Genomic DNA, 27,794 nt, shown 5'->3' on the forward strand with positions numbered 1-27,794 from the left:
AAACGCCACATTTTGACCAAAAATATTGGAACAGATAATAATAGTAATTGTTTGGAGATATTTTATAAACCCATTTGTTGTTTTGGCAGCTTGTTCTGCTTCATTAACTTGCTGGCTGATGAGCTCCCAATCAGTTTGGCTTCTTTCCCCCCCACTGCATAAGAAATGTATTCTCCTGTATTATTGTACTAGTACTGATTGAACGGGAGACGGTATGTTCGAAACGGTCTATGGCGCCACCTGTAGTATTTAAGTAGCAACAGCACTCTCCGGAATGTTTTTCTTAATTTGTTTTTATTAGACAGCAGTCTGGGTTGGGGGTACCAGTGTTCGAGCTGCTCTGTGGATTGGTTATCACTGTCCCTCATTAAAATTCCATGTGGAACCATGTTTACATCAATTTGAAAACGTTTATTTTGGGAAGTCAACAAGTACAGGCTCATTGCACCTAAATGTAAACCATGGGCGTCCAACTTTACGAATTTTCGAAGTATATCGCATTAATTTATTTCAATCATTGATATTCTTAGTCATTATTCTTCGTATTTTATATTTCGGCACAATACCATGTATTGGCTATGACTAATAATATGAAGAGATTTTGTGTCTTTGGTTTTAAATCCAGCCTCACCAAAAAATTCGGAAAACTTTCCCAAAACATGGTGTATAATAAATACAAATACAATCAAAACGATCAATTTGTCATATTTGTGTTTATTGTATGGTAGACCTTTTAGGTCTTAAAAACTAATGTTATTATTGTTGTTGTTGTTGTTATTGTTATTATTATTGTTGTGTAGTTATTTGTTATACTGCAGTCTTTTGTCCAATCAGAGCCCATGACTACTGCCTACGTCATCTCTGTGCGACGGGCCAATGCAATTCTGTAGTCAGAGATTGCAAATGAAACAGTCGACACCCAGAATTTTTTTCATTTTAGTAAGTAAACTAGATTAACTTTATTCCTACATATAAACGATCGCAATTGTGTTTTCAGGAATACGCATTGACACGATAGGTGAATTTAGCAGGCTAATGCTAGCTCGTGGATTTGGGCCCTGTTAATCACCGAGTAGTCTGCATTGTTTGGGTCAGTGACGTCAAATTAAACGCTGACACCTGACTCGTACCATCCATCAAGCATACCTGTCAGTTGTCTGTTTTGCTTGTTAAGACGGCGGTTGCTTCACGAATAGACTACGTTAACTCAAGTAAAGCCATGGCTTCCAGGCGCCAAGGTTATACGAGCAGTGTGGATTCTCCGTCAAATAGTGGCAACCGCAAGGCGACGAGTATCAACAACATTCCTGACAGGTCTGGTGCGGAATCCTGTTACGACCGCAAACCAGACAAGGTTCTATACGGCAGCGTGAGTGTCACGTCGCTCAAGTCCCGCTTTGCACCGACCATTCAATCTGCCATGTCGGCTGCAGTTGATACTCTCCTGGGTGAAGTGGTGCTTGTACTCAACGAGACTCATCTAGAGTTGCTACACAAGGAACAAGAAAACGAGAGACTCAAAGTGCGTCTTGAGGTGTCTGAGAGGGAGTTGAAGACCATGCAGGATTGTCTGTGCAGTGCTCAGAAACTCATCGACCAGCTTCAGATCTCATACAGTGGCCCCCATAACATCGGTCAGTCGGTTTTTGCCCCATCCCTTTCCTCCATGACTGCAGGCGTGGACCGGGACCATCAGAACACTCGAAACGGTGGAGCCAGTGCCGACTTGGGTCTCGGTGCTTCTGTGGATGAAGCACTTCATGGGTTTGAGCCAAGGGATGACTACAAGATGTGTCAGCTGTCAATTCAATCTGATGGTTCTGTAACCAATCACACTCTGGATTCCTTTGCAACAGACACATCTCACATGTGCGCTGATGCCAACAGAACAGGTACAGCTATTGTATCAACCTGTAACAAAACCCGGTGGAACCATGTTTGACAGATGCATCTCTAATCGAGTTTCTCAATACATTACATATTAATCCTAAAAATGCTATTTCTGCTTCAGAGGAAAGGCCGTCTCAGGGACCAGGTGAAGCTGGCAGCTTTGAGATAAAAGTGGAGCAGGGACAAGCTTCCAGCTCCAGTCAAGATAACCGGAAGGACACAGTTGGTGAAGGTGAACAGTCATCTCACACCATGGGTGACCTCAGCTATGTTCAAGTTGGAGATGTGGGAGGTTCCCAGCGCACCTTTATCCAACCTCTGCGCCACCAAAGACCTGTTCGAGAATGCAGCAGTGCCCCGCAGCAGCGAGCGATGGATGGACAAAAGCCAGCGGTGAGGACTTCAGGACCCGGAAGCGGTCACAGCATTTCACCGGGTAGAGCGGACGAGTCAGCGGGACCTTCGTGCGCTGACACGGCTGTGGAGCCATCCGGAGATCGCCCTCACCACTGCTTAGAGTGTGGAAAGACCTTCCGTCTGATTTCCAGCTTGAAAAAACACATCCGCATCCACACGGGAGAGAAGCCGTACCCTTGCAGCGTCTGCGGCCGCTGTTTCCGCGAGTCGGGCGCCCTCAAGACTCACCTCCGAATCCACACCGGGGAGAAGCCATACTCGTGCTCTGAGTGCGGCAACTGCTTCCGACACTTGGACGGCCTGCGCAAACACCGCCGCACGCACACCGGGGAGAAGCCGTACGTGTGCGCCATCTGCGGAAAGCGCCTGAGCCGCTTGCAGCATCTCAAGCACCACCAGCTCATCCACACAGGCGAGCGGCCGTGCTGTTGCCCCTTCTGTAACCGCAGCTTCAAGGAGCCCGCTGCACTGCGCAAGCACATCCGGACGCACCGCGAGGAGGGTGGCCACATGGCCGCCGGGGCCACCGACGAGGCCGAACCCGACGCCATGGATGACATTAACAACCTTCACCCGGCGGCGCCGTCCCCCCAGATGAGGTTTGGGGAGTGGGGGCCGGAAGAGGAGGACAATGCGGTTGCTGACTGTGTGTAGAGACATAAATTAGAAAGTGCCTTGCCTGGTTTAAAAATGAGCAGTGCCACTGAATGTCATTTTTAGCTGGCGTGAGTGACTGCGTGTCATGATTTCCCAAGTTGCACATATTTCTGAAACAAAGATTTTGGAATTTGATGCACCTGGCAAAACATCTTGATGTATGCTTGTTAATACAACAGGTATGGATCCAAATATTAAGTGGTTTAAAATGTAATTATTGTACATGATGCTCGAGGCATTACTTATTGATCGTTTCACATCAATAGGGACACAAAATACAAACATCTGCCTTCAACTGCACAATAGTGAGCATACACAAAAAACAATGTTCAGAAAATGTTTTTTATGCACTATTAGCAGACTCAAAATCATAAAAAAAAAAAAAAAAGAATAGTCAGAAGTTTTTTTTACGCACTACTAGCAGTGTAAATTTAACTTTTGTATAATGGGGTTGTTTTTGATGTGGAGTAAAGCTTTTTTGTTAATCTTTAAAACTGCTAACTCGCAGTGTAAATATACTTCTTAAATAACTGTTGTTCCTTCCACTTGTATCACATATAATCTTCTCAACCTTTGAACAAAAGATACATTACAGTACAGGTACTGGAACTATAGCGAGCACCTGCTATCTAAACTAAATACTGTATTTCCTCGTGAAGATGCTCCAAATGTAAAATATTTGTCATTGTATGCCCACAGTGTGGTTTGCCAACGTAGCTTTGCTGTAGTTTTAATTAAATGACTTTAAAGAAGGCCCTTTGCATGAAACTTGAAGATGAAAACATGAAGTCCCTGTTCAATGTGCAATGACTTTTCTATGCTGCTGTGTTGCCATATTATGTTTCATCCACTATAAACGTTACTGTACTAAAAAGTCTTGTTTATATTTAAACTGTATTCGACCAACAGTGGGTATGAACGTTGTGGGAAAATATTTCAACTTTAAATATAACAAGATTATTGTCCTCCACATTGCCATCTGCTGGTTGGGATCTTGCACTGCCCGTTCTACCCCGAGTCCAAAATCGTCACGAGTGACATCATCAGCAACCTCAGATTCCTGTCAACCACCTCCAAGTTTCAACCGGTTGACCGTCAACAGGCGCAAAAAATGTTCACCATTCTTGAAATGTAAGTTTATTTTTCTGTTATGTTTCTAACCTGTTAGCCAGTAAACATGACATTAGGGTCCAGTTTCGTGCAGTGAGATCACGCTGGTTACGCTCTCGCATGATCTCATTGCATCACGACTGTACTGCCGCCAGACAGATGGTGGCGGTCTCTGGACATACCCCCACGCAAATCCCCAATAACACTTTAAGTAATGACAGCTGTAGTTGCACACGCACGCAAAATGCTGATGTTGCCTTTAGTGTGATTGAAGGCTTAACACAAAAGATGTGGCACATTTTCGGCAATATGTCAGTCTGCTTTATTGTCAATTTCTTCACATGTCAAGACATACAAAGAAATCGAAATTGCGTTTCCTAATATCCACGGTGGAGACAAACATAACATTCAAGTAAACAAGATAAAAAGTAAGAATAGGAAGGCACATACAATGAAGAAATAAAAACATACATAAGTATATATTTATATATATATATAAAATGTCTTCATGTATAAATTGCATACCTCAGCCCCTTTGATATGGCACGATGGAACGTAGCAATTATTATGGCTTTCATTTCACCCAACTTCACGATAGTTTTTGACTGAAAATGATCTTTGGTATGCTTTGTGTGTGCTGGCATAAGTTAAGAATGGCAGGCAAAGGGAGACGTCAGAGCAGCCTGTGAACTCCATGGTGTCATTTCCTCAGCGCCTGGAAAGTAAACACGTACTTTTTGGGAGAGGATGTGACTCACTTTCTCTCTCTCTGACTCTCCTCCACTCGCTCTCTTGCTCCCTCCCTCCCTCCCTCCCTCTCTTTTTCATTGTGTCTGTCTGACTTTCCCTTGTTGACCACATGACCCCAAATAGCGCTTTCCTCCCTTTGGGACCACGGTGCACGACCAACTCCAGACACACTTGACTTTTCCCAGGCATGAAAATCATGATTGGAGTCATTTGTAGTGAGGTGGGGGCTGTAGACTGTTACGTCATCGAGCAAACCTATTCATGAGTTCTTTCTATTTACAATGAGCAGTTTGGCCATGTAGAATATAGATCAGTGACAATATGTTGCAGGTTATAAACTTAAATTGTCATTTCATGAAATATGCCTGCACAGTTTTAAAAAAATAATATTTGGAATTGTTTATACAGGGGGAATCCATACATTTATTATATTATAGGTTGTCGCCATCCTTTTTATTTGCTAGTTGTCCGCACTGGGATTCGGGGTGAACTGGAGCCTATTCCGAGTTTCATTTTTTTAACCTGTGCCAGAATGACTTGCCATGGCTGTAATGGTGTAGTTGCAAGGTCAAGCTTCCCAGAGACAATGATTCATGACTGTCAAGCAAGGTTTGATATTAACGTGACATGAGGTGTCATTATTAGACACATATTGTCAGACGTGTGACATGCAGGGTGCGGTATTATTATTATTTTCTATTTCCAGCAGAGGGAATGGAAGCTTGAAAGGCGGCCTGTGGTGCGTTCAAGGCATACACGGGAGGTGGGAAAGAAATGTAGTCGCTGACTAAACACCGAGAGAAGCACTTTGAGCCCGCTTCACTCCTGCACCGCCTGCCTGGCCTTCTGCCAACCTTTCTCCACGGAGGGCTGGCTCACTTCTCCTCCTCCTCCTCCTCCCTTTTCTTCCCTCCTTCTCCCGGAGCCGCATACTCACTCCCGGTGAAGCAACAGGCGAAGAAGGAAGAGCTGGGAGAACTTTTTGAGGTGGAACTTCACAACCATGCCAAACCGGTCATTTTTGCGCATGCATCACCAAAACACACCCGAAGAGTGACATTATTCCTTCCTAAGGAAGAGGAAAAGCCTAAAGGAACTTATTTCTTGTCGTCAAGCGGCGAACAAAGCGGATCGCCCCCGGCTGGTGGTTTCATGCGTCCGGTTGCGTGAGGGGGGCACCGGAGGATGCCACGATGCCCTCGCTGATCTGCCGCGTGCTTCTCCTGTGGCTCAGCGTGCACAGACTGGCGCGGTGCACGGAACGCTTGTCCACGCGTGAGCGCTTCAAGGTGGTCATCGCGCCATTCGTCTGCAAGCGGATCTGCCTGAAGGGTCAGTGCCAGGACCGCTGCGAGCAGGGCAACAACACCACGCTCATAGCGGAGAACGGCCAGGGGGCGGACACGCTCATCGGACAGGGCTTCAGGGTTGGTGAGTAGACAATCACCTCGGATTTGGGGGGGGGATATAATTAGGCTGCTGGGATCAACGCCGAGTGGCGCTCTGATGACTTCAGTTTGGAATTGTTTGTGCATCTGTTCGTTGCATGTCATGGTGTGAAAAAGTTTGAAACCATCGTCGTTGTCGTCACAGGTGAGAGTAGCCACAAATTACACTCAAAGTAGTCCTTTAAATACTTTAACCAACTAAAACTAAAGCAATAATTTAATAGAATAGTACAGTTTATTCTAAAAGTTACTTCATTAATTGTAATTCAGTTCATGTTGGGCAAGAGACACTAATATGGTTCCTGAGGGCTTTTACCACTAATGGGACATTGTGATTTCTGAGGAATTTTGTAGAAGTGGTCACCTAAAAATCCAAACATTTACAGAAATTTTGAGTGCTACATATTGACATTTCCCATTTGTGATCATTTTTGTCAGAAATCATTACCATGACCCAGTCTTCTGAATAGATGACCATGATTATTTCTGATATATATTTTAAGGCAATTTGAGAACAAATATTTTAAAAGTCTGTATGAAACTCACATTAATCAGTCTCCAAGAAGTAGCTCTCGGGAACAAGATTGGTGACCTCTGCCCTCATTTTAGTGTTAAAGCCCACTATATAAAAAGACAGATGAACAATATTTCCAAGTTTTAATGAAACCATTAAGTACCTGTAGGAAAATATGCTGTTTGACTTTGCTATTTTGTTCTAAGACCCTGCATTAAGTATTGATGTCCTGGCAAGAGTAACTGCACATTTTTAGCAAACCTATTAAAGACCTTGCTCGGGATTTACATTAGCTAGTTTTCAAACTGGGCCCTGGCGGTCTGTGAACCATAGCTTGGGGGCAGGGAGGTCCTCAAATTAATTTGCAATAAATTATGTCTTATCATTTAAAAAGATTCAGACGGCGCACCAATAAAACAAACATAATAAACCAATTACTTCTCCCTATGGGGAGGACAGTCCAACAAACACTTTGCACTCTAACCAATAAAGGAAGTACTCAAATGTGATTTTTGGATTTGAATTGCTTTTGAGTACTCATTCTGAGTTGTTCTATAGAACCAACTTCTAGCCAATGGTCTTGAGTAGCACCAAATGAGATCGGAATGTTTCCTGGAATGCTAAACAAGTGTGCGAGTGTGATGCAGCGCAATTCAGCACTACAAATTTGGAAAGTCAACATTATTATCAATGTACTTGTAAAAATATCTGCAGGTAATGATATCAAAATATAGTCATTAATAAAAAGTAAAATATCACCATTGAAGATTAAATAATATTATTAGTGTTGTGCCAAAACCTACTCTGGCTCCTTTAATAGACAAATGTTCTTTTGTTTGAGAGATTTCATTAAACCGGGACAAAATGGCTCTCAAAAGCCGAAGGTGATTAACATAATAATTACACAACCCAGTTCATTACCTGAAATGAATGACATGTAATGTAAGAGGCGTATCAAAAAGCTTATTACCTACAGTGGTTGCGATTAGCGGTGGTGTAAAAAAAACACTGCATTCAAACTGACAAAGGTTTTCTGATAGTTTTAGCGAGATTGCAAGATTTCATTTTATTTTGACTGAAAATATTTCATCTATATCTTAAATCAGCTTAGATGTTAAACTCTGTATGCGTGTACCCTTCCTGAAAAGAAACCAACTTATGGCCTCACAAATATCTTACACACATTTTCTGACTTTTAGACCCAATTGATAAAAGCTATTGGGTGGTGGAATTCCCACCATTGCACCATCCCTCCCTGGAAAATGTTCTCATATCACACTTAAATTACTGAGCGCCAAGCCTCATTACATGGCACATAAATGGGCTCTCAGATCTATACTCCCCCCCCCCAGTCAGTGGAGCAGCGTCTGGTTGGCGTAAGTCTTTCTCCGCTCCATCACATCAAATGTGGCCAGACGCGGAGCCTGACTGTCTACTTTACTTGTTCAGCCCACATTTGACTTTAGTCATGACTGTACGCATAGAACATGATCCGCCTCCTCTCTAGAAAGGAAGTCCCTGTGATTGGTCATCTCAGAATGTTCTGTAGATCAGATAAAGGAACTTGCCCCCCCCCCCCAAAAAAAAGTGACTGGTGAAGTTGAGCCATAAATGATAATCACGGTCCAAGGTAGCAGCTGTTAAGCATCATTCACATTGCTCTTTTATTCCGACATGGTAATAAAATATTGTCTAATATCGTAGTAAAATAAATACAAGTTTGACATAGTGAGTGACAATTGAAATTACCCTGAGAATTTGTATCTATGTGCTATAAAAAAAAAAATCTTGTCTCCATCTGTGGAAGTCATTAGCGAGTGAACTTTTTGTGTTTCCATGACTGTTGGAAATTAAACCTCTTTGACTCCCTTTCAAAGAAGCAGTGTGGATTCAGTGTCATGTTACAGACACATGAAAGATCATTTTTCCCCCTTGAAGTCTCATTTCATTCAGAGTCAAAAGTTCATAATTGTTATTATTTTTTTGTTTTCGCCCCTTTGCTCTCACATAAATCATGTCGTGACCCTTCGGCGTGTTTTGTATTCATAACAAGCCGTAAAACTCGCAGTTGCTTTAGTAATAACATGCTACAAACGCTCAAAATAGATCAGTCTGGTACTGTCAGATAAGCTTCAAAATCTTTATTTGGTTTTTATTGAATTATATGTAGATTTATATTTATGCCATACAAATTTATATGGATTTTTTTTATTGCTTTTTAATGTTTTTTTTTTCTAACACTGACTGCTATTTCAAAAATAATACTGCAACCACCACCACGCTTCATATTAGTGTTCATTTGGTGGTTGGAGCAGAGTTGTGTTTGTGCCAAACATACTTTTTGGAATTCTGCCCAGAAAACTCATCCATGGTCTAATCAGACCATAACAACGTCATAACGTCCTGTTCTTTTGCGCTATAGTCTGGCTGGCTGCTATATGCACGCTTGCTCCATTTTGCTGCTCTTATTTGTCTATTTATTTATTTATTGTTTATTTATTTGGGTTAGTTGCTTATCACTTATTCATTGCTCTTGTCTATTCGTTTTTACTCTTTGTGCTGTTTGCTTGTATGTGTTGTGTACTGTGTCTAGTCACCGTGGGACGGTGGGAAACGTAATTTCGATCTCTTTGTGTGTCTTAACATGTGAAGAAATTGACAATAAAGCGGACTTTGACTTTGACTTTGAAAATCTCTCCATCAAATGTCTGAAAAACAGCCAAATCCCAGTTGTAATGGGGTGTGCACAATTGCGCAACCACAATTTCTTGTTCCTTTTTGTATTCTACACTTTATACTGTAGGTCACATGAATGGTGGAAAGAGTTTCTAAATGATTTGCCTTGGTCACTTTTTTTTTTTTAAATCACACTTTCAAACAGGGGTGTGTAGACTTTTTATATCAGCTGCAATACATTCCACTCATTTTCTAATGATTCTTGTCTCGATACTGACATCACTCATGATGCTGTTTTGTTTTTGGACTTTCCGATATATGCGGTACGGCACATGCACGCATGCGAAGAGCAAGGGTTCATTCCTCAGCCATTTTTACATTCAGCTCAACAATTCCTTTCTTCTTTTTCCAGAGAACAATTTGATTTACTAGCCTGTTGTGGCTTTTAACCTGCAGACAAGTCTTACAAGCGAGCATGTCACTGTGCAGCAGACTCATACATCCCCTTTTGCGGGTCCTCTCCTCCAATTTGTTGGTGTCACATTTTGGAGCTTCTGTGTCAAATAATTCAGGCATTACATTTTGAATTCCTGGAATAACTGTTGACTCTGACACATTTGTTCCGGAACGGTGGAAGGTGCTCTGCAAAGCACCTGCGTCTTGGGATTGATCATCCCAAAAAAAGAGTGGAAAAAGAATTCTTGGGCTGTTAGGGCAGCCTACAGAGCATTTGGCTTCATACGACACACGAGACGCGTGTTGTTCTGCGCGAGCCCTGGAATGTGTGCGAGAGTGGACGAGTGGAAATTTCTCTCCCCTGTGTTAAATCGGCCGCAGCTATAACGGCAACAATATGAAGACTTTTCCATATTTGTGACATGAGCTCATCCTGACCAAACCACTTTGAGTTTGTTCATGTGGACAAATACCCACGCAGGCAGCGTTAGGCAAAGATGATTTGGGATGATTAATTTAGGCCATGGCCATTATTAGTTCAATGGTTAAGCCTTTAGTCATGTACAGTAAGTTATACTAAATCCTCCCCTAGTGGCCGTGATCACCGTTGGCCACCCCATTGCGCTGCCCCTGCATGTGACTGACTCTGCTTTGTGTACCCCGCCGATTTTATTATATGTTTGGCTGACCAAGTATCCAACTTTCATTGGCTTAAGCTTGTTGGCCTGTGGTTCCTTTTTCTTCAGCTGGATGTTGCCCATCTATAGCGTAGAACTTCTCTACCAAGAGTTTGTCCAAATGTTTTTATTAGCTCAGAGACTTCCAATCCATCATCCAACTGCATTTTCATTATAGTGTGTGGATGTTGACCTGTTATGTCACAGTCTGTGCCGCTCTTGCTGAAAGTGGACCTCATCAGTCATCACCATTAGTAGAAATGGCTATTCTGGGAGTTCCCATGTAGTTCTCTATTTTGAGTGAATGAAAGTAGTAGCCTGCGGTTTGTTTTGCTTACCCCCCAACACAGGTCAGAGGTCCATGAGAGTTTGAAAATCAAGACAAGTTCAGTTGAATATTGTGGATTTTGCTGCCCGCCTAGTTAGAGTGGGTCGGTTTATTTTACCTCCAATCCACCCCATACGCTCGACTCATTCGTTTGGTTTGGGAAAGGCACCCACGCACACTCATGGTGGAGTAAAAACATGTTTGGGTGGGAGGATCACACGCATTCATTCAGTACTTTCTTTTGATGCGGCCTGCGTTTTCTGTCATGTGTGCCCGGAGGATCAGCAACGTGCCACAATATTCTTTTCCGTGATGTCATTTTCAGTCCACAGTAAGGTAGATAAGAAAGCCACGTTGAGACTAAAATGAGTGTGTTGTCCCTCTGACAATACACTCACTGAATTAAAATATTCACAGTTACACAGAGAGACCACCCTTGTGAGTCATTTTAAATCAAATTCCTCCTTGTCATCCCTTTCTGCAAAAAGAAACCGTGAAAAAGCCAGTCGCTTACTTGGGCTATGAAGCATTGCAGTAAAATAATGTTTGGAAAACAAAAGCAGCAATTAGGGTTGTTTTTTGGGAACGTCACAAGGGCACAGTGTGCGTGTTTGCACGAGCGAGTGTGCTAGGCGTTCAGACGCTGTTTACCGACCTGTAGCTCAAACAAACAACCTTCTTCACCATCTTTAACACTCTCCTCCCATTTACCCGGCCGAGGGGGAGAATGGCAGCAGTTATTTAAAGCCGCTCGGAGGAATGCGAACGCCCGGGACTGCCGCCATCGCGCGGGACCCTGTAGCCTGTAGCGATTAGCCAGGGTAAACAGAATAACACGACTTTTGCCAGAGCTGCCGCCGTGGTCTTATACTGGGCTACATTCAGAAACCTTGACATTGACACTCTAACCATTACTGACTGTTATCTTACTGACGAGAGAATTATGAGCATTTCCAGTTTACAGAGAAGACAGAGAGTGGTCCACCTCCAGGGCCGATACCAATTATTAGTAGTCAGTGACATTTGGAGCCAATATAACATAGATGGCACCTGGAACCAGGTCGTAAGAGGTTCTGAAGACCGGTTCCAATGTCACCGTTGGGCCTCAAAAAAGTGTCATGGAAACAGGGACCAGGAAGCGCGGGGTAGAACTGGTGCAATGTAAAAGGGGCATTTGTGACTTAGAAATCTGCTGCAATATTTGTCGTTTTGTGCAGAGGATAAAAAATATACGCATGCGAGTAAATTTGTATTGTTGCCTTGTTTTTTTTTTTACTGCACTGTTTGTGTTGAAACGTTCATTCCTTCAAGCATTGATACTATTCATTAGCCTGTCCATCCCGATTCCCACTGCGTTGGCATGACTCTAACAAATGTATCGCATGCAATTGTTCTGAATGCAAATGTCATTCTCTTTATTTTATTTTGTTTGGAGAAACCTTTACCAGTTTATTTCATTTTTGTTCTGATGGTTGTTAGCAATATGTAATTTGTGTACGTGTTAAAGTGTATATATACACCTGTGCCAGCAAAGCCATTCTGAGATAAAGCAGACTAAGTACAGAGAGCGACAGCGAGTGGCTGCAAACCAACTAAAGACTGTAGAGGGATGAGATGATGACAGTTTTGTCCCATGCAAAAGTGCTACTTTGACGCCTTGGGACAGATGCTTGGAGCTTTATGAGAGTGTAGATACCGAGCAGTGGCACTGCTCTCCAACAAAGACAGTTAGCTTAGCCTAGCATTATGACTGCAAACACAGAGAAACAGCCGACCCCTCGTTGAGCACTTTTAAAGCTCATTAGTGCTATATCTGTTCTGTTTCATTCATCCAGGGGTTATGTGCCAAACTATTTCCTCCGAAGGGACAGCCCCAGTACTTGTGTGTGTGTGTGTGGACAAAAATAGACAGCTGTTTTCTACTGTCACACTTTGACCATAACAGTTTAGACAACTGCTATTAGGGTCATATTTTTCCCAAGTTTGTCTGGAAGCACTAGTTCACCGTGCTGTCATAACATTCAAACACATTTTTGTGTTCTGGAATGCTAGTACGTTATGTGACATCTTTTTAAGATGTTGTGATGTGCAACTTTTTTTGTTTTGGTAAAACAGTGCATACATAGAATGAATGGATTATAATTGTATTTTAGCATGGAAATATTTTTATATATGGCAGCACAATGTATTATTTATTAGCACGTTTGCGTTGCAGTTAAGAGGTTCCAAGTTTGAATTTTCTTATTAATACTACTCGTGACATATTTTTGGCGCGTGTGAATTGTGAAAGCTCAGATGCATATTTGATTGACTGTCACGCACACAATGTTAACATGCTGTGCACCAGTGATTTAGATTTTGAAATCAAATTGTGAAATGATTCTATCTTTTGATTTACTGTCATGCTTTACCATAAATGCGGCTGTGTGTTTTAAGTCAGCATGTGCGCAGTGCGCCAGATAGTTGCGGGCCCAAAAATATGAAAACGACACCAGTGGAAACACGCACAGACAAAATGTACGCATGTGTGTGCTGCTATGAGCAAAAGTGTGCAATGTAGTCCAGAAAGAGAAACAGTGACTATATTTAATCTGTGTGTGGGTTAGTTGGTTCAGACAGACCCGTGAATCACAGAGAAAGTGACTCAATTGGCGTCATTATTATTATTTTACAGTCTGATTCCTTTGTTTGGGGGCGTGGCTAGTGGTTGTTTGTGGCACAGTCGAGGTTGTGGGGGGGGGCGCATCGTCTGTTTGCTGCTGTATGTGCAACTTTTGTGTGCGTGTGTTTTTGTGGTGTGTAATTTGTTGTTTTTGTGTGGGAAGGGCGCGGCTGTGGCTGCATGGAACGACGCTGTAGGGGATGGTGTGTGTGTGTGTGTGTGTGTGTGGGGGGGGCGAGTGCGTTATGATGATGCGTCATCCACAGACACCATCGGGTGGGTGGTCGCGTCATAGGGCACTCTAAGGGCAATCCTTGCTTTCTTTTTCCTATCCTTTCCTTCCTTACATTTTCTTACACTTTCTACACTTTTTCTCTCGTTTTCTTTTTCATACTTTCTTTACTTCTTACTTCTATCACTTTGTTCCATTTACTCTTTCTTCTCCTCCCTTTTTTTGTTCTTCCTCACTCCCCGCCCTCTTTGCACCCTTCCTCTATCACTTTTCTTCTTTTCTTTCCCTCTTATCCCTTCCAAACTTCCTCCTCTCTCTTTCCTTCTTCTTTCCCACTTTCTTCCATATCTGTACTTTTAAATTTTTTACCCTCTTCCCCGCTTCCTTCATTTTCCACACACCCTTTCTCCCATTTCTTTTTCCCATTCTTTGCCTCGGTCTTTCCTTCCGTCATCCATTCCTTTCTTCCAGCAGCACACCCATCGCATATTTTTTTTTCATACCAAAAATCTTATGTTCATTCCCATGCATGTCCATGCTTTCTGTTTTGTGTCTGGAATGCAAATGCATTTTTTTTTTTTTAAATGGACGCGACAGGTTATCACAAGCTCTAGATATCACGTTATTTTCTTCCTCAAGTATCTGCTTACTTTATTCCCTCACTCTACCACATGCTCAATACGTAATTTTTCCTATGGCACTTTATCTCTCCACCACACTACTGTGAAGCGTTCAATGCAAGCCTTTCCTCTATATAAAGCACTAAAGCAAAACGTTTTCTGTCAGGCCAGTGAAAATCTTACATTTCCTCTCTGCCAAAGCATGACAAGACTTTTAATGGCTTAACTGAAACCACATGCACAACAACGACACAGAAGTATGAAGGTGGAGATCTTGTAATCTCTTTCCATTGTCTAGGCTTTTTGCGGAATGAAATAATTGCCGTATGGTCCCACTTTCACGCCATCCAAACAACCCTCGTCTCGTCTCCCCCATCTCACACAATTGCACCGTCGCATAGCTCAAAGAAGTACTGTATTTGATTTTTAATAACACCCAGTCTCAGGAATGTGTTGGATCCTTTGAGACAAAGGCGTGGTACATGCACGAAACGCCTTTCTCGCAGACTGAAAGAAGTTAACTGATGAGTTAATGAGCACGGGAGGATTATAATTTATGTGCCGATAAAGGGAAGCTCTTCTGTAGCTGTGAACAACACAGGCTAGGCTGTGTGTTATGTAGCTAACAGCCTCCATTCCATTGGCAGACGAACCTATTTGAAAAAAGTCACCAGAAAGCCTTGCACACCATAATATAAAGTGGAGAACCACTTGATAAGATGTAAATCATAAAGGATAATAATAAACGTGTCAGTACTGCAGCCTCGAAGAACACGAAGACAAAATCCAATTAGCACTGTAATATAGACAAGATGTGCAACTTGGAAACTTTTTTTTTTTTGCTTAATGAAGCTGCTGAGCTGTGTTTTAATGATTTATAGTATTGAAACCACAAGTGGTTGCTACTGTACAAATGGACTCAACAGAAAAAAAAAAGTCTACACACCCCTATCCAAATGGTTATTTTGTTCCAAAATTCTGAGATTAAAAGACATCATTTCAAATGTTTTCCACCATTCAAGTGACCTTACAGTCCTTAATTTCCGCCACCTTGTTAAGTGCCCCAATTCATTGGTTGAGAAAGTGTCCAAATGTTAATGGTAGGTTCATTGAAAACTCTAAATTGTCCACAGTAGAACATGAATTCAAAGCTCCCATTCACTTCAAGCCCCCCAACCCCCCTGACTTGAGTAATACTACTCTGAACTGCCGGATAACCTCTCCTCCACCTCCCTTTGAGTTTCATTAACGTGACACTGATCCTGGCTGTGCTACCTCAGAAAAGTCCCTCTGTTCTGCTCTTTGTTTGCAGTCAGCTCCACTCTTCCTGAGTCCAGTCTCTGTGGCTTTCAGTGGGATCGTGTGACATTGTGTAACACTTGAGAGAGAAAAAGAGGTTCTTTGGCTTGCGTCTGCATCTGTTATCGTAATTTTCCTCCCCCGCGTCTTTCCCAGTTCCCAACTTTGATGAAAAGTGTAGCCGCGAGGCCCGCAACCCGATTGCAGAGCGCTTATGTCAGAGGGATGTCTGGTAAAGACGACGTCTGAGTGTGTGCCGCTAACCTAGCTGTCATGTCCGAGCTGCGTGTCGCTGCCTGCTCGGCGGTTCTGCACTGTCACCTTGTGTTAGTGAGGGTGCAGTGGCATTTTCATAAGAAAATCTTTGCCAGTTTTCATACCAGGTACATTGCAGCATTGTGTTTTTCGTGTCATTTATTTAATGATACTTTGTGGCAATGTAATGAACCTTTGTGATTTATGATGAAACTTCACAACTAACCCTTCCCGTGAATAAACACCCAGTACTTTCATCTGTTCAGTAAAGAAGTGAAAATTCATTTCACAACTCTATCATCATTTTTCACCCTTTTCTTCCCATGAAACCTTTCCACCATGCTGCTTCACATTTTTTGGATTGAGCCCCTTTCAGATTTGTTGCCTTTTGTCTTTCTCGTTTTGAGGATGTCCCCGCTGTGTTAAAAGTGATCCAGGCCCATAATTACCCCGCAGTCCAGACTCACTGGCAGTGTGCCCCTAATTGTTTCCATGTGGATGCTTTCGCCTTTGTCTTCTTTGTTCTTTGAATGCAATTTGTAACCAGTGAAAAGAAAACACTCGTGAGTACACGTGTAGCGGTGAGTAGCTGCAAAACGGAAAACGCCAAAAGCTCTTCTCTGTTTCTCCTTTTTTCAGGAGATTAAAGGTACAAAATGGAGAATCAAAAGTTGCATAGATTGCTGGATAAGCCATCGACTTCTTTTTCTCATACGTTCTCGATTGGGATAGGCTACCCCCATCAAGACTGTTAAACACATCAATGACATCACCTTCTGTTATCCTGCCAAGAGTCCGCTTCTGATTGGCTGTATAGTTCCAAATGCGTGTACAATGTACATGAAAAATGACATTGGACAACTTGTTTTTACAGTCCTATTACAAATATCGTTTGACATGGTTGATGTCTTGTCTGAAATATTGTCTTCTCCCATTGTGTTCCCACAGTTGTGTGTCCCCTCACGTGTTTGAATGGTGGCGTGTGCAGCTCCAGGAAACACTGCCTGTGCCCGCCGGGCTTCACGGGCCGACTGTGCCAGTTTCCTCTGCGACTCCCTCAGCGAGTTCAGGCAGCGCGGGGCAACAAGCAACCCGTCTATCCAATGTCCTTAAAGCCCGACGGACAGAAAGTGGTGGAGCAAGCCAGCCTGGGACGAACCCAGTTAACTCAGTCGCACTCTGTTTTCTCCATACCGTTCGCACAGCCGGGCCACCACTCCTCTGAAGGTACCAGCAGAGGTGGTCGGTGTTGGCCACATTTGCTTAACAGGAAGTGAGAAGTATGGAAGTGAGAAGTAAATATTTCCTTTATTTTCAGTGCAGATAAACGTGCGCGTTCACCACGCACCAGACACATCTGTGGTCATTCAGCCTGTGGACCAAGCAGACGGAAAAACTCCCCAGAAGACGGGGCCTCGCCCTCCGTCCACGCGACACAAGCCAAAAGGGCGTTGCTTCCAGGAGACCACACCCAAGCAAGCCGTGAGTTGAGTCAATGACTCCAGAGACAGCCACGGCGTTCCTAATAGTTTGTCTCATTGCTTCAGTGCAACAGCACCCCGCTTCCTGTTCTGACCAACCAGGAGGACTGCTGTGGCAGCGTGGGCAACTCGTGGGGACAAAACAAGTGTTACCAGTGCCCCAAATTGCCAAGTAAGCTTTTGGAAAAAAAATTACATTTGATGAACCCACCTTTAGCTTGGATGTGAGCCTTTCGGGCTTTGAATGGATTTTTGGCTCGGGAACCTCACCCATCCCCGCTGCCAAGTTATTAGTGGAGAAGTGGTTCAAGAAAAACATATACATAGTTGTTTAATTTTACATCTTATTTTACACTTGGTGAGTGGGCACGCATTTCAGAAAGTTACAAAAGTCAATTTTCTCTTTTCGAGTCTGCACTCGCTGGCAGCGAACGGCACCTGTACAGTCTAATGAGCTCCATATCCAAAAGTCTGCTTTTAACAATGTGTTTATTCCTTTGAGACTACTTTGCCCTTCTCATGCACTGCAGTTAAATAAGGTAGCCAAATCAAAACACGTGTCTTGGATGTGTCCAGTGAGCGCAAAAGAATTTTGTATAAATAAATCATGCAAGCAACCGATTTTTCGATAAAAGTGTGGCAAATGTTTGGTTAAGGTACATTTCAAAATTAATATGATGGTTGTTTGTTGCTTCGCAGTACCTACTATGTGTGCAAAAAAAAAAAAAAAAAGGCTGTGTACAATCCATCTCCTTATCTTCATCTTGTGTGTTCCCGGGAACAAATTATTTATCCAGCCAAGAAATGTCAGGCATCCCCGGCAAGTTGCACCTTCCAACTTTGAAAAATGGATTTGCAAATGAAATTTAGGGAGGAAAGAACCGATTGAGTTTTAGGCATGACACAAGCAGACTGAGAGAGAAAAGGAGAATGTGGAAAAAAAAGTCTCTCGTACATCCCCATGTTCCAATAGGCCTGCCCAGTGCAGGACTGTCATCACATCGCCCAAGGTTGAATTTCAAGAAAATGTTGGCTCCACATTCTTTCCACTCAACTATTATTCCAGCTCTCGGCACTGAGTCACACAATACGGCCTTTGACAAAACCCGATACTGTACGTCTGGTTAGAATTTAAACTACAGCACTCTTTGTTCCGTCCGTATTCATGTTTCTTTTTATTTTTACACGCTTATTCACAATGATCTTGGTTTTTAGTTGACATTGAAAATATTTCACTTCAGTCCACCCGTAGCGCTCTAAAACTGCTACTTATTTTTATTACCGCTTTTCGTTGCATCATGTTCAGCTGGGTTAGAAACTCGCGGCGAATGAGACTAATACATTGTTAAACTTTGAAGCTACATTCAAATTGTGTTCATTGTATTGGGAGATTGGATTTACTGTGCAAAAGGGCTCATAAAAACTATCATTAGAGAAGCAAAAGACAAACAAAGCAGTTTGTTTAGCTGTAAAATGTGGCCAGAAATCTTTCACTGGCTTTGACAACTGCAATTTCTCAGACCTCGTAACGACGCGGTGCCAAAAATACACTCTGGCGCTAAAATGAAGCTTTTTTTTATGTTCTTTACCGTTGACTCTCAAATTTGGAACATTTTATTGGGGGTACTTTGATTATTTTGGGAAATTGACTTAATTGCTGTCTCGGCGCAAAGCAATATGTTTTTATGTTCCCTTTTTATGTATAGACTCAACGAAGAGGTGTTAATGAGTCAGTAAAAGGTTTATTCTTGAAAGGTTCGATGTTTCTACATGTGTGCTTTGCTATGTCCTCAGATGCTTCTGTCAAGCAGACAATTGTCGAAGATTACGGATCCACCTGCCCGCAAGGCTATAAAAGATACAACACCTCACACTGTCTAGGTAACGCTGACTGGAAGTAGCTGAATTTTTATCATTTGAGGTCATTGCAGACAGCTCCCATGCCATGATGCAGAACCTGCCTTAAAATACATTTTTATTCTTTGGGTTTTGACATTACTTTTGTTGTGTTTACTGTTTTTATGTTGTGACTTTTCCTTTCGACTGTGTATCTAAATACCATATTTTTTACTCCCACGCGGCGTGGCCCTGAAGATATCAACGAGTGCTCCATGCAGGGTATCTGTCAGAATGGAGATTGTTTGAACACCCTAGGGAGCTTCAAATGTTCATGCAAAGCCGGTTTAGTCCTAGAGAGGAACCGATGTGTTGGTGAGTTAATATCCCGCTAAAAACATTGAAACACCCGTCCTTCAGTCGTCGGGGAAGATAAATATGTTGCCGTTCCCTCCTCTAGTCGAGGTGGCTCAGTGCTTCCTGATGGTGACGGACGGCAGGGGTTGCCAGCATGCCCTGCCCACCCAACTCACCAAAGACATGTGCTGCTGCACGGTGGGCAAAGCTTGGGGGCGCAACTGTGAACACTGCCCGCAGGTGGGGACAGGTGAGGAGGCCAGCATACTCATAAACATGCATTTTATTTCAATGGAATATCAAATGTTTCTTTTGACTTTTATTCACTCAGTGGCCTTCAGTAATATCTGCCCTGCCGGCAAAGGCTATGTTCTCCAAAACATTCGAGAAACCGTGGCCTTCCCGCCAATGCCCTATCCTCGCAAGCCTGAGAAGGAAGGTAAACAAAGTCTGCCCTTACCGACATGGGTACCTGCCAGCGCAATTTCAAAGTCTCATATTTTTTGTCGTTGTTCTCGTCCAGAGACGACAACAACCGCTGTGCAGCAGGCTCCAACAGTCGTTCACAGTCCTCGTGTTCCCGGTAAACAGTTCTACTGCACACACTTTTCAAAACAAGTCGCTAAGCACAAAAGTATTTTATTCGTTCCATTTATTTTGATGTGTTGTACCGGCAGTCGTCAAACCCACCCCTCCGACAATCATCCGAATCACTCCCGGGAATGACCCCTTTGAAACCCAAACTAAAGTCTCACGTGAGTTTCCCCGCACACCTCAAATGCATCATTCGGTGTCCTCGGTTTTAAACCTAAGCAGAAAACATTAGGATGATGTTTAGGCCACACAAAGGAGACTCTTAACTCTACTAATACATTTGCTTATGTTAGAATATTAGTTCTTTACAAGGCTAGGTACTGTTGATATTCTCTGTGTTTTGTTTTAAAAATGATGTTGGCTCAACTGTATTACAATGATAATGTGCCTTCTCGCTCTAAAACCGTTTCCCAAACTTCACAATGTTAATAAAATACCTCAGTACCATGACACGCTTAACATACATGTTCACTTAAACATGCACCATTTTTATTAACACAAAAACGGCCATGTTTGTTTGTTTGTTTGTATGTTTGTTTGTTTTTGTTGGCAACTGGTCCCAAACCCAAGTTTGAGCAAGGCTGCTAATGGAATGTTGCTAATTCCCCTTTCAGTCTTTTCTGCTTTCTAAGCTTTATTTGTCCTACTTGTGCTTCTTTATGGACAATTTTAACATACTAGGTGTTGGAATTCAGTCCATATCTACTTTCCAGTGATAAAACAATGAGAGTTTTTTTACACTGGACGTGTATACACTCACCTGTCACTTTATTTGTGTCCACGCAGGCTCGCTTTAATGATTTGAGAAACTTTAGCCATAGTACTCTAGGTGAGAACGAAGAAGAGCTTACAGCTTTTTTTTAGAGAATTTGACGTTAAGGAACGAGAAAGCACAGGTGGATCTCTGGTTTAGTAATTCTTCAGGATCCTTCTCCATCATCATATTCCGCTCTGAATGAAATTAGTGAAGCAATCACATTTTAGTCATAACAGTCCAATAAATAGCCTTTTGATGATGAATCAAATTGCCCTCCTAGAGTACGACAAAGTGCTCGCTAATAAGGTGCCCAGTGAGTGTATATGCCTGAATCTCCAGTCGCAGATGCTGGCCCACTAGTATGTTGTGTGTTCCCTCCCTGAAGCAGAGACAGATGAATGTAGGCTAAGCAGGAACATTTGTGGCCACGGAGAATGTGAGAACAGCCCCGACGGCCACATCTGTCACTGTCACCCCGGCTACCGTCTCAGTCCGCAGAGGAACATCTGTGAGGGTAAGAGACGATGGTGGTTGAAGGAGGTGCGCACCTTGGACCTTTTTGGGATGCTCCCCTCTCAGGAAACATGCATGCATGTCCCTTTGCTTCTAGCAGAGTGTGGCCTGTTACTTTTTTTTCAAGCTGCATTTTCTCATGACTTAATGAATGGGTGCTGCTTTGAATATTTCATGAAGGGTACACACGGTACACACTGCATAATAGACTGAGACCCAGAACAAGAGCTGCCTGCATAAAAAGTTTAGAATTTACAGAAAAATAAGATTTTAAGTCACACCGCATTATTTAGAATATTTATTTGACCTCTACCATTCAGCCAATTTTGATCTTATAAGTAAGCGTCTTTCTTTAGTTTTAAAATATTATCTATATTTTTTCTTTAATTGTGGTTGAAAAAAATGTCACGGGTAGATTGATGCCTTGATTGAAAGCACATCCAGAGTAATCAGAATGTAAATTGTTATTTGTTGATATGGTTCAGATAATGTTTTCATTCAGTTTTAATGAGAAGCCACACATTAAAAAAAACTTACAAAAACATTTCATGCCAATGTGCTGGATATCCAAGATCAGAAAATGCCAAAGCAAAATTAAGCTGTATACTAAACCAGATTAAAATGTAATATGAGAAATCCATGACAGTGGTAAATCCTGCCTAATCTCATCAAATAATTTTGTGAATTTTTTTTTTTGGGCGGAGAGCTATGCTTGTTAATTGCTGTTTTTTGCAAAGGCAAAATTTTTGATACATGCTTTCTCTTTGCGTGGGTGCACTCATTGTCATAATATGCGGCCATTGCTCCTTCCTGTCCAGATGATAATGAATGTGAGTCGGAGCCTTGCGGTCAGGGCAGAGGCTTTTGCATCAACACAGACGGCAGCTACAAATGCCACTGTCGCCAAGGCTACAAACACATGGTGCACCACGGCAGGCTCAAGTGTGTCGGTAAGTCAGCCTGAGTTATGATGACCGCGTATATTTTTCTTTTGTCAGGTCATGAATTTGCTTCTGTGTGTTGGCAGATGTGAACGAGTGCTCCAAGCGGGACATCTGCGGCGCTGGAGGCCAGTGTGTTAACTTACCCGGGTCTTATAAATGTGAATGTCACAGTGGCTTTAAGAGCAGGTCACACCGTCAACCTGTATGTGAAGGTAAAAAGAAAACAAACCAATCATTATGTGTGTGTCAATGTACTTTAAAAAAAAATCTGAATTTCTTTTAGATATAAATGAGTGTTTAAATCTCGACACTTGTCCGGATGAGCAATGTGACAACACCCCTGGCTCCTACGAGTGTGTCCCTTGCTTGCCGGGTCACGAGGCCCGCTCTGGCATCTGCTATGGTCAGTAGAAAATGAGACAACTAAATTCTAGAAACAAAATATATCTGTATTTGGAGTCTTAATTAACAGCTGATTTTAATGTGTGTTCACCAGATATAAACGAGTGTCAGAAACCTGGAATCTGTCCAAACGGGAGATGTGAAAACCTTCCCGGAACGCACCGCTGCCTGTGCAATGAGGGTTTCGTCCCCTCTATTGACAGCAAGGGTTGCAGTGGTGAGTCTTTTGAGGGATGCGAACCACTCGCCGTTTCTCTAATGTTGCTTTCTTACTTTTTTTTTTTTTTATTATTTATTTTACTTACTTTTATTTAAATTTCCATCTCACAAAATCTAGACATGCCATGCAGCGTGTCTGCCTTGTTTTACGTTGATGGGCCTTTTTTGAGGGACGGTGTCATTGCAAGCGTTTACACTGATGCATTGTGTATCATAAAAGAAAACTTGATGACACTCGTACTCTGCTCCTCTTATGGAGCACAGATATCGACGAGTGTGAGGATGTCAGGCTGTGTGCGTATGGCCGCTGCATCAACACTGAAGGATCCTTCCAGTGTCAGTGCTACCAAGGCTACCAGCGTACGCAGGAAGGCAGCCACTGCGAAGGTATGAATTATTATATATACATTGGCATGCTTTATATAGTGTACATAAAATGTCATCATTTACTTTGCTTAGCTAAGTTCCTCCAGACATGATTTACCTCACCCTGTCGTTGTCCCTCCAGATATCAATGAGTGTGAGAGGCCGTCAAACTGTCAACGGGGACGCTGTATCAACAGTATGGGCTCGTACACCTGTGAATGCCAGAAGGGTTACACGCTGGTGGGAGGCCGGCGATGCCAAGGTCAGTCTGCTCTAATGATTGCTTATCATGAGAAATTAAGGCAAGATCTGGACACAGTCCATCCTCAAATGTGATGCGTCATTGTTTTCTGTCATTTCCCAAGCCATGAGTCTGCCCGGTGTTTTCTTACTTTAATCTACCAAGACATTCTTTGGGCTGGTGTTTAGATTGGAATCACAGCGTCTCACCACGTGGTGTTTTCTTTTCAGACATTGACGAATGCGCATCCGACTGGAGTCTTTGCCAGCCTTACGGCTCTTGCGAAAATAGGCCCGGCTCGTATGTGTGCGTCTGCCATCACGGCTACGTCCTCTCAGAGGACAAACACAGCTGCGAGGGTAAGCTTCCTCTCATTCCTCCTGCATTTCTTGATGACGAGCTTCCACCAGGCCGGAACATTTGATTCCTCCCAGTCCCAGACTCAGGATCAGCTCACGTCAGACCAATTATAGAGAACTGTACTCCCTTTTAAGGACTGAAAACTGAAATTCCCATAGTAATTGTGTGTGTGGATGTGAAGCTGAAACGACTAAAAAATAAATCAATGGTTGTATTGGCTAATACAGCAAAAGTGCAATCATGACATCATTGTCATGCCATTGATTTTTTTTATTTTTCAGCATTATGCTAACCTCTCATAATGCCCCCCCCACACACACACACACACACACTCTTGCAGCACCCCAGATGGTCGCAGATGAGAAGAAGGAGTGCTACCTGAACTTGGATGACACAGTGTTCTGCGACAGTGTCCTGGCCACCAACGTCACCAAGCAGGAGTGCTGCTGCTCCATTGGCGTGGGATGGGGAGACCACTGCGAAATCTACCCATGTCCTGTTTCTCACTCAGGTACAACAAAAGCATTCATGTCTTTCCTTCAAAAGTCATTTAACTGTCATTTGTCGTTTTATCCACCCAGCCGAATTCCATTTCCTGTGTCCTCACGGGCAGGGTCTCTATTATGACGAAGGAATCATGTATAGCCGTCCTGCCTACCAGGGTAAATATTATGTCACCACTGTTGCAGTTTTCTTTTTCATCTGTATTGCTATCTGGCTAACAACGGCAATTCTCTGATTAACTGTCACTTATATGACTTGTACATCCTTCCTCTCAAAGATATCGACGAGTGTTTGTTATTTGCCGATGAAATCTGCAAGAAGGGTCGCTGTCAGAACACGCAGCCAGGATACGAGTGCTACTGTCAACAAGGCTTTTACTATGACGGCAACCTTCTCGAATGCATCGGTAAGTGAGCAACGCACCATTCCTGCCAAGCGGTAAACGGTCCAAGTCAATCGGATCCCAAAATGTAAATGCAAATGTATTGTGCTTAAATGGGAAAATATTCTTCCTCAGATGTGAATGAATGCCACGACGAGTCTCTATGCAGAAATGGCCATTGCGTCAACACCGAAGGCTCCTTCTACTGCAACTGTAAGCAACCGTGGACCCCGGACGCCAACAAAAAGAAATGTATCATCGTAGCCGTGGCTGGTGAGTGGCGGAAATCGTCTCCCAAAGACCCATCAGCGTGATGATGTGTGTGTTTTGATTTGTGCAGATGTGAATGAGTGCGAGAACCCGGCCAACTGCAAGAACGGTCTCTGCGTGGACACTCCGGGGTCTTACTACTGCATCTGCACCCCGCCATGGACCCTGGCTATCGACCGCAACCGTTGCGTGACTCCCGAGGAGCAGGCCGGCAAGTGCACACCTTCCTTAGCATCAATTGGTGTCGTGCCGATCGTCGACGCTTTATGCAAGAGGCGGATCAAACAAATCTGTCTTACTGAAGATAATGTTCAATTTTGACCGACTGAAATTGTACGTTATGCAATACAGTATTCCTGCTCTAAATTCCGCCAGTGGTGTTTATGCAATTGAAAGAGCGAGCGGCTGTGGGGCAGACAGCATAACTGCTATTTAATGCAGGACTGTTTTGCCACATTGCTCAACTCAACTGTATTTGTGTCCGCCACTATGCCAATGATAGCTTTCCCTGAACAGATGTTCATTCTGTAACCAGTGTCTGTGGTGTTCTTTCCAGATGTGAATGAGTGCCAGGATCCCATGTATTGTAAGAACGGGAGGTGTGAGAACACGCCCGGCTCCTTTCACTGTTTTTGTGACCCTCCTCGCACTTTCAGTGCGGCGCTCAAACAGTGCGTCTATGACGGTGGGTATAATCAGTACATTGGATCGTTTTTAGAAATTTCCTTTCAGGTGCTCCGATTAATTTCTCCATATTTAGGAGAATTTTTGTTCTCAGTGTCGTTATTTTTTTTCTGTTACGTTACAATGCTTAAATATCGTTTTCTTTACCCAGATCGCACTGCAGCCCACAAAGACGTGTGTTTCCTGCGGGTGGATGAGGGTTTGATCTGCAGCGATCCCAGGAGCGTCATGCTGGTGACCTACTCGGAGTGCTGCTGCCACTACGGCCGCGGCTGGGGGCCCGAATGCAACACTTGCCCACAGAGGCATTCGGGTGAGTAAAAGTCAGCTTCATGCTCTCATATTACTTTGTTTTCCTCAAGGTCTTGTTTACACACAGAGATGTTCAACCATTTGTGCGAGATGCACCTGGAGACCGAGTCGGACGGGGAGCAGGACATCCTGACAGCTTTTGCTCACTACAATCCAGGTTGAATCTTACCTCCAACATGTTTTACTCCAAATGTGTATTACTCCATTTTTATGTATGTTCCATGTTTTTAATGACATAACCCATGTTGTCAGGTGACAGTTCAGAGGAGGATTCAGACGAATGCAGTTGTGCTAATGGCCAATGTGTGCGCTCCTATCTGGGCACCATGTGTGAATGTAATCCAGGATTTAGGTTGGACCACTCCCACACCCGCTGTATAGGTTTGTACTTTTATCACATTGATGTCTTTTTTTTTTTTTCCTCTAATAATTTTAAATATGGGGTTGGGTGAATTTGGGCTGTGATACAACACTATTTATTCGCGCTTATCATCTACCCTATGATGCCAACTCAGGCTACATTTGCCTTTCACTTTGTTCCATGCTGCGTTGGACTGGCTGCAAAAACGATTGCTGAAAACTTTGATTCAATGTTTCTTTCTGCTTTTTTTTTTTTTACCCTCACCAGATATTGACGAGTGTGCAGAACCAGGCATTCGCAGGAGTCCGTGCGAGAACGCTCGCTGTGTGAACACTGTGGGCTCATACAAGTGCTACTGCCAACACGGCTTTGTGGCCACACGCAGGCCAAACAAATGCGTCCGTCGTAGAACTCAATAACCCCTTGACTTGTCCGTCTTATTTATCCAAACACAATACATATATGCAATACACACTCAAGCACTGTGCAAATGCTGTACATACACCTCAGCCATGTAATATCAATAATACATGTCAGCTCCTTTATTGCCCCTTTAAAAACAAACAAAAACCAGTTTTGAGGAGAAATGTTTTTGTAATTAATTATTGCAGTTTTTATTTTATTTTATTTTTTTATTTTTTTTACTTGATGTTTTCTACTCAAGCCCATTTGATATTTGTACATTGTTTGAAGGCTAGTGCTATCCCTTTTGAAATCCGCATTCATCAATATTTAATTCTAAATTGCCCTACTTTGTGTTATTCCAACACAGATTGTTGAATGTGTTATTGTACAGTTTGTGGATTGAGCGTTGTTGTAAAACTTGTTGATGTAAAATATGAGAGACCTGAACTTTTTTGTATAATTTGACATGTGCACCTACGTAGACTTTAAGCTAGAGATAAAAACCATGCACTTAGCAATGAATGGTAGGAGTGTTTGCCAACTGTAGCTGATTTTGGAAAAACGAGAATGTTTTGCTGCATTGAACCATTTTGAAAACGTCTTAAGGATTTAATAATAAAAAATATTTCAACCGATTTGCGCATTTGACATGTTTTGTTGCTTGATGCTACTCAGCATGTGCGCTCAGGAAATTCATATTGCTATGGCGCCACCAGCCCCTCACTGTCCTGGTTTCATTCTGTCAGATCATTATGTAATTTAAATCTGGAACAGCAGGGTGACCTTCAGCAACTAGTTTAGGCACATAAGAAAGC

At 42.9% G+C, this 27,794-nt stretch overlaps 2 protein-coding genes across 7 annotated transcripts; both read left to right on the forward strand.

Annotated features, from left to right (window-relative positions):
* Positions 1–1,123: 1,123 nt before the first annotated feature.
* LOC147043554 (uncharacterized) lies at positions 1,124–3,888 on the forward strand. The gene is made up of 2 exons (XM_085936260.1): positions 1,124–1,892; positions 2,012–3,888. The coding sequence occupies exons 1-2, from the start codon at positions 1,220–1,222 to the stop codon at positions 2,959–2,961; spliced, it is 1,623 nt and encodes a 540-aa protein (XP_085792386.1). The 5' UTR covers positions 1,124–1,219; the 3' UTR covers positions 2,962–3,888.
* A 1,832-nt stretch (positions 3,889–5,720) lies between these two features.
* Positions 5,721–27,614, forward strand: ltbp3 (latent transforming growth factor beta binding protein 3). 6 transcript variants are annotated; one of them, XM_085936246.1, is made up of 28 exons: positions 5,721–6,255; positions 16,940–17,218; positions 17,310–17,473; positions 17,521–17,644; positions 19,267–19,353; positions 19,567–19,683; positions 19,769–19,915; positions 19,997–20,104; positions 20,189–20,248; positions 20,343–20,420; positions 21,402–21,530; positions 22,348–22,479; positions 22,557–22,685; positions 22,757–22,876; positions 22,970–23,092; positions 23,359–23,481; positions 23,603–23,722; positions 23,932–24,060; positions 24,402–24,572; positions 24,643–24,723; positions 24,843–24,971; positions 25,083–25,220; positions 25,288–25,428; positions 25,774–25,902; positions 26,053–26,214; positions 26,281–26,370; positions 26,466–26,594; positions 26,842–27,614. In XM_085936246.1, exons 1-28 carry the CDS (start codon positions 6,018–6,020, stop codon positions 26,991–26,993), a joined length of 3,729 nt encoding a protein of 1,242 aa, XP_085792372.1. In that variant the 5' UTR covers positions 5,721–6,017; the 3' UTR covers positions 26,994–27,614. The 6 variants fall into 6 exon arrangements, with proteins under 6 accessions (XP_085792372.1, XP_085792373.1, XP_085792375.1 ...); XM_085936247.1 differs by having other exon boundaries at positions 21,405–21,530; XM_085936248.1 differs by having other exon boundaries at positions 5,722–6,255; positions 17,539–17,644.
* The last annotated feature ends 180 nt before the right edge of the window (positions 27,615–27,794 follow it).

This window comes from Syngnathus leptorhynchus, chromosome 17 (genome assembly GCF_054491065.1).
Source record: "Syngnathus leptorhynchus isolate UIUO chromosome 17, UIUO_Slep, whole genome shotgun sequence".
Classification (NCBI taxonomy): Eukaryota; Metazoa; Chordata; class Actinopteri; order Syngnathiformes; family Syngnathidae; genus Syngnathus; species Syngnathus leptorhynchus.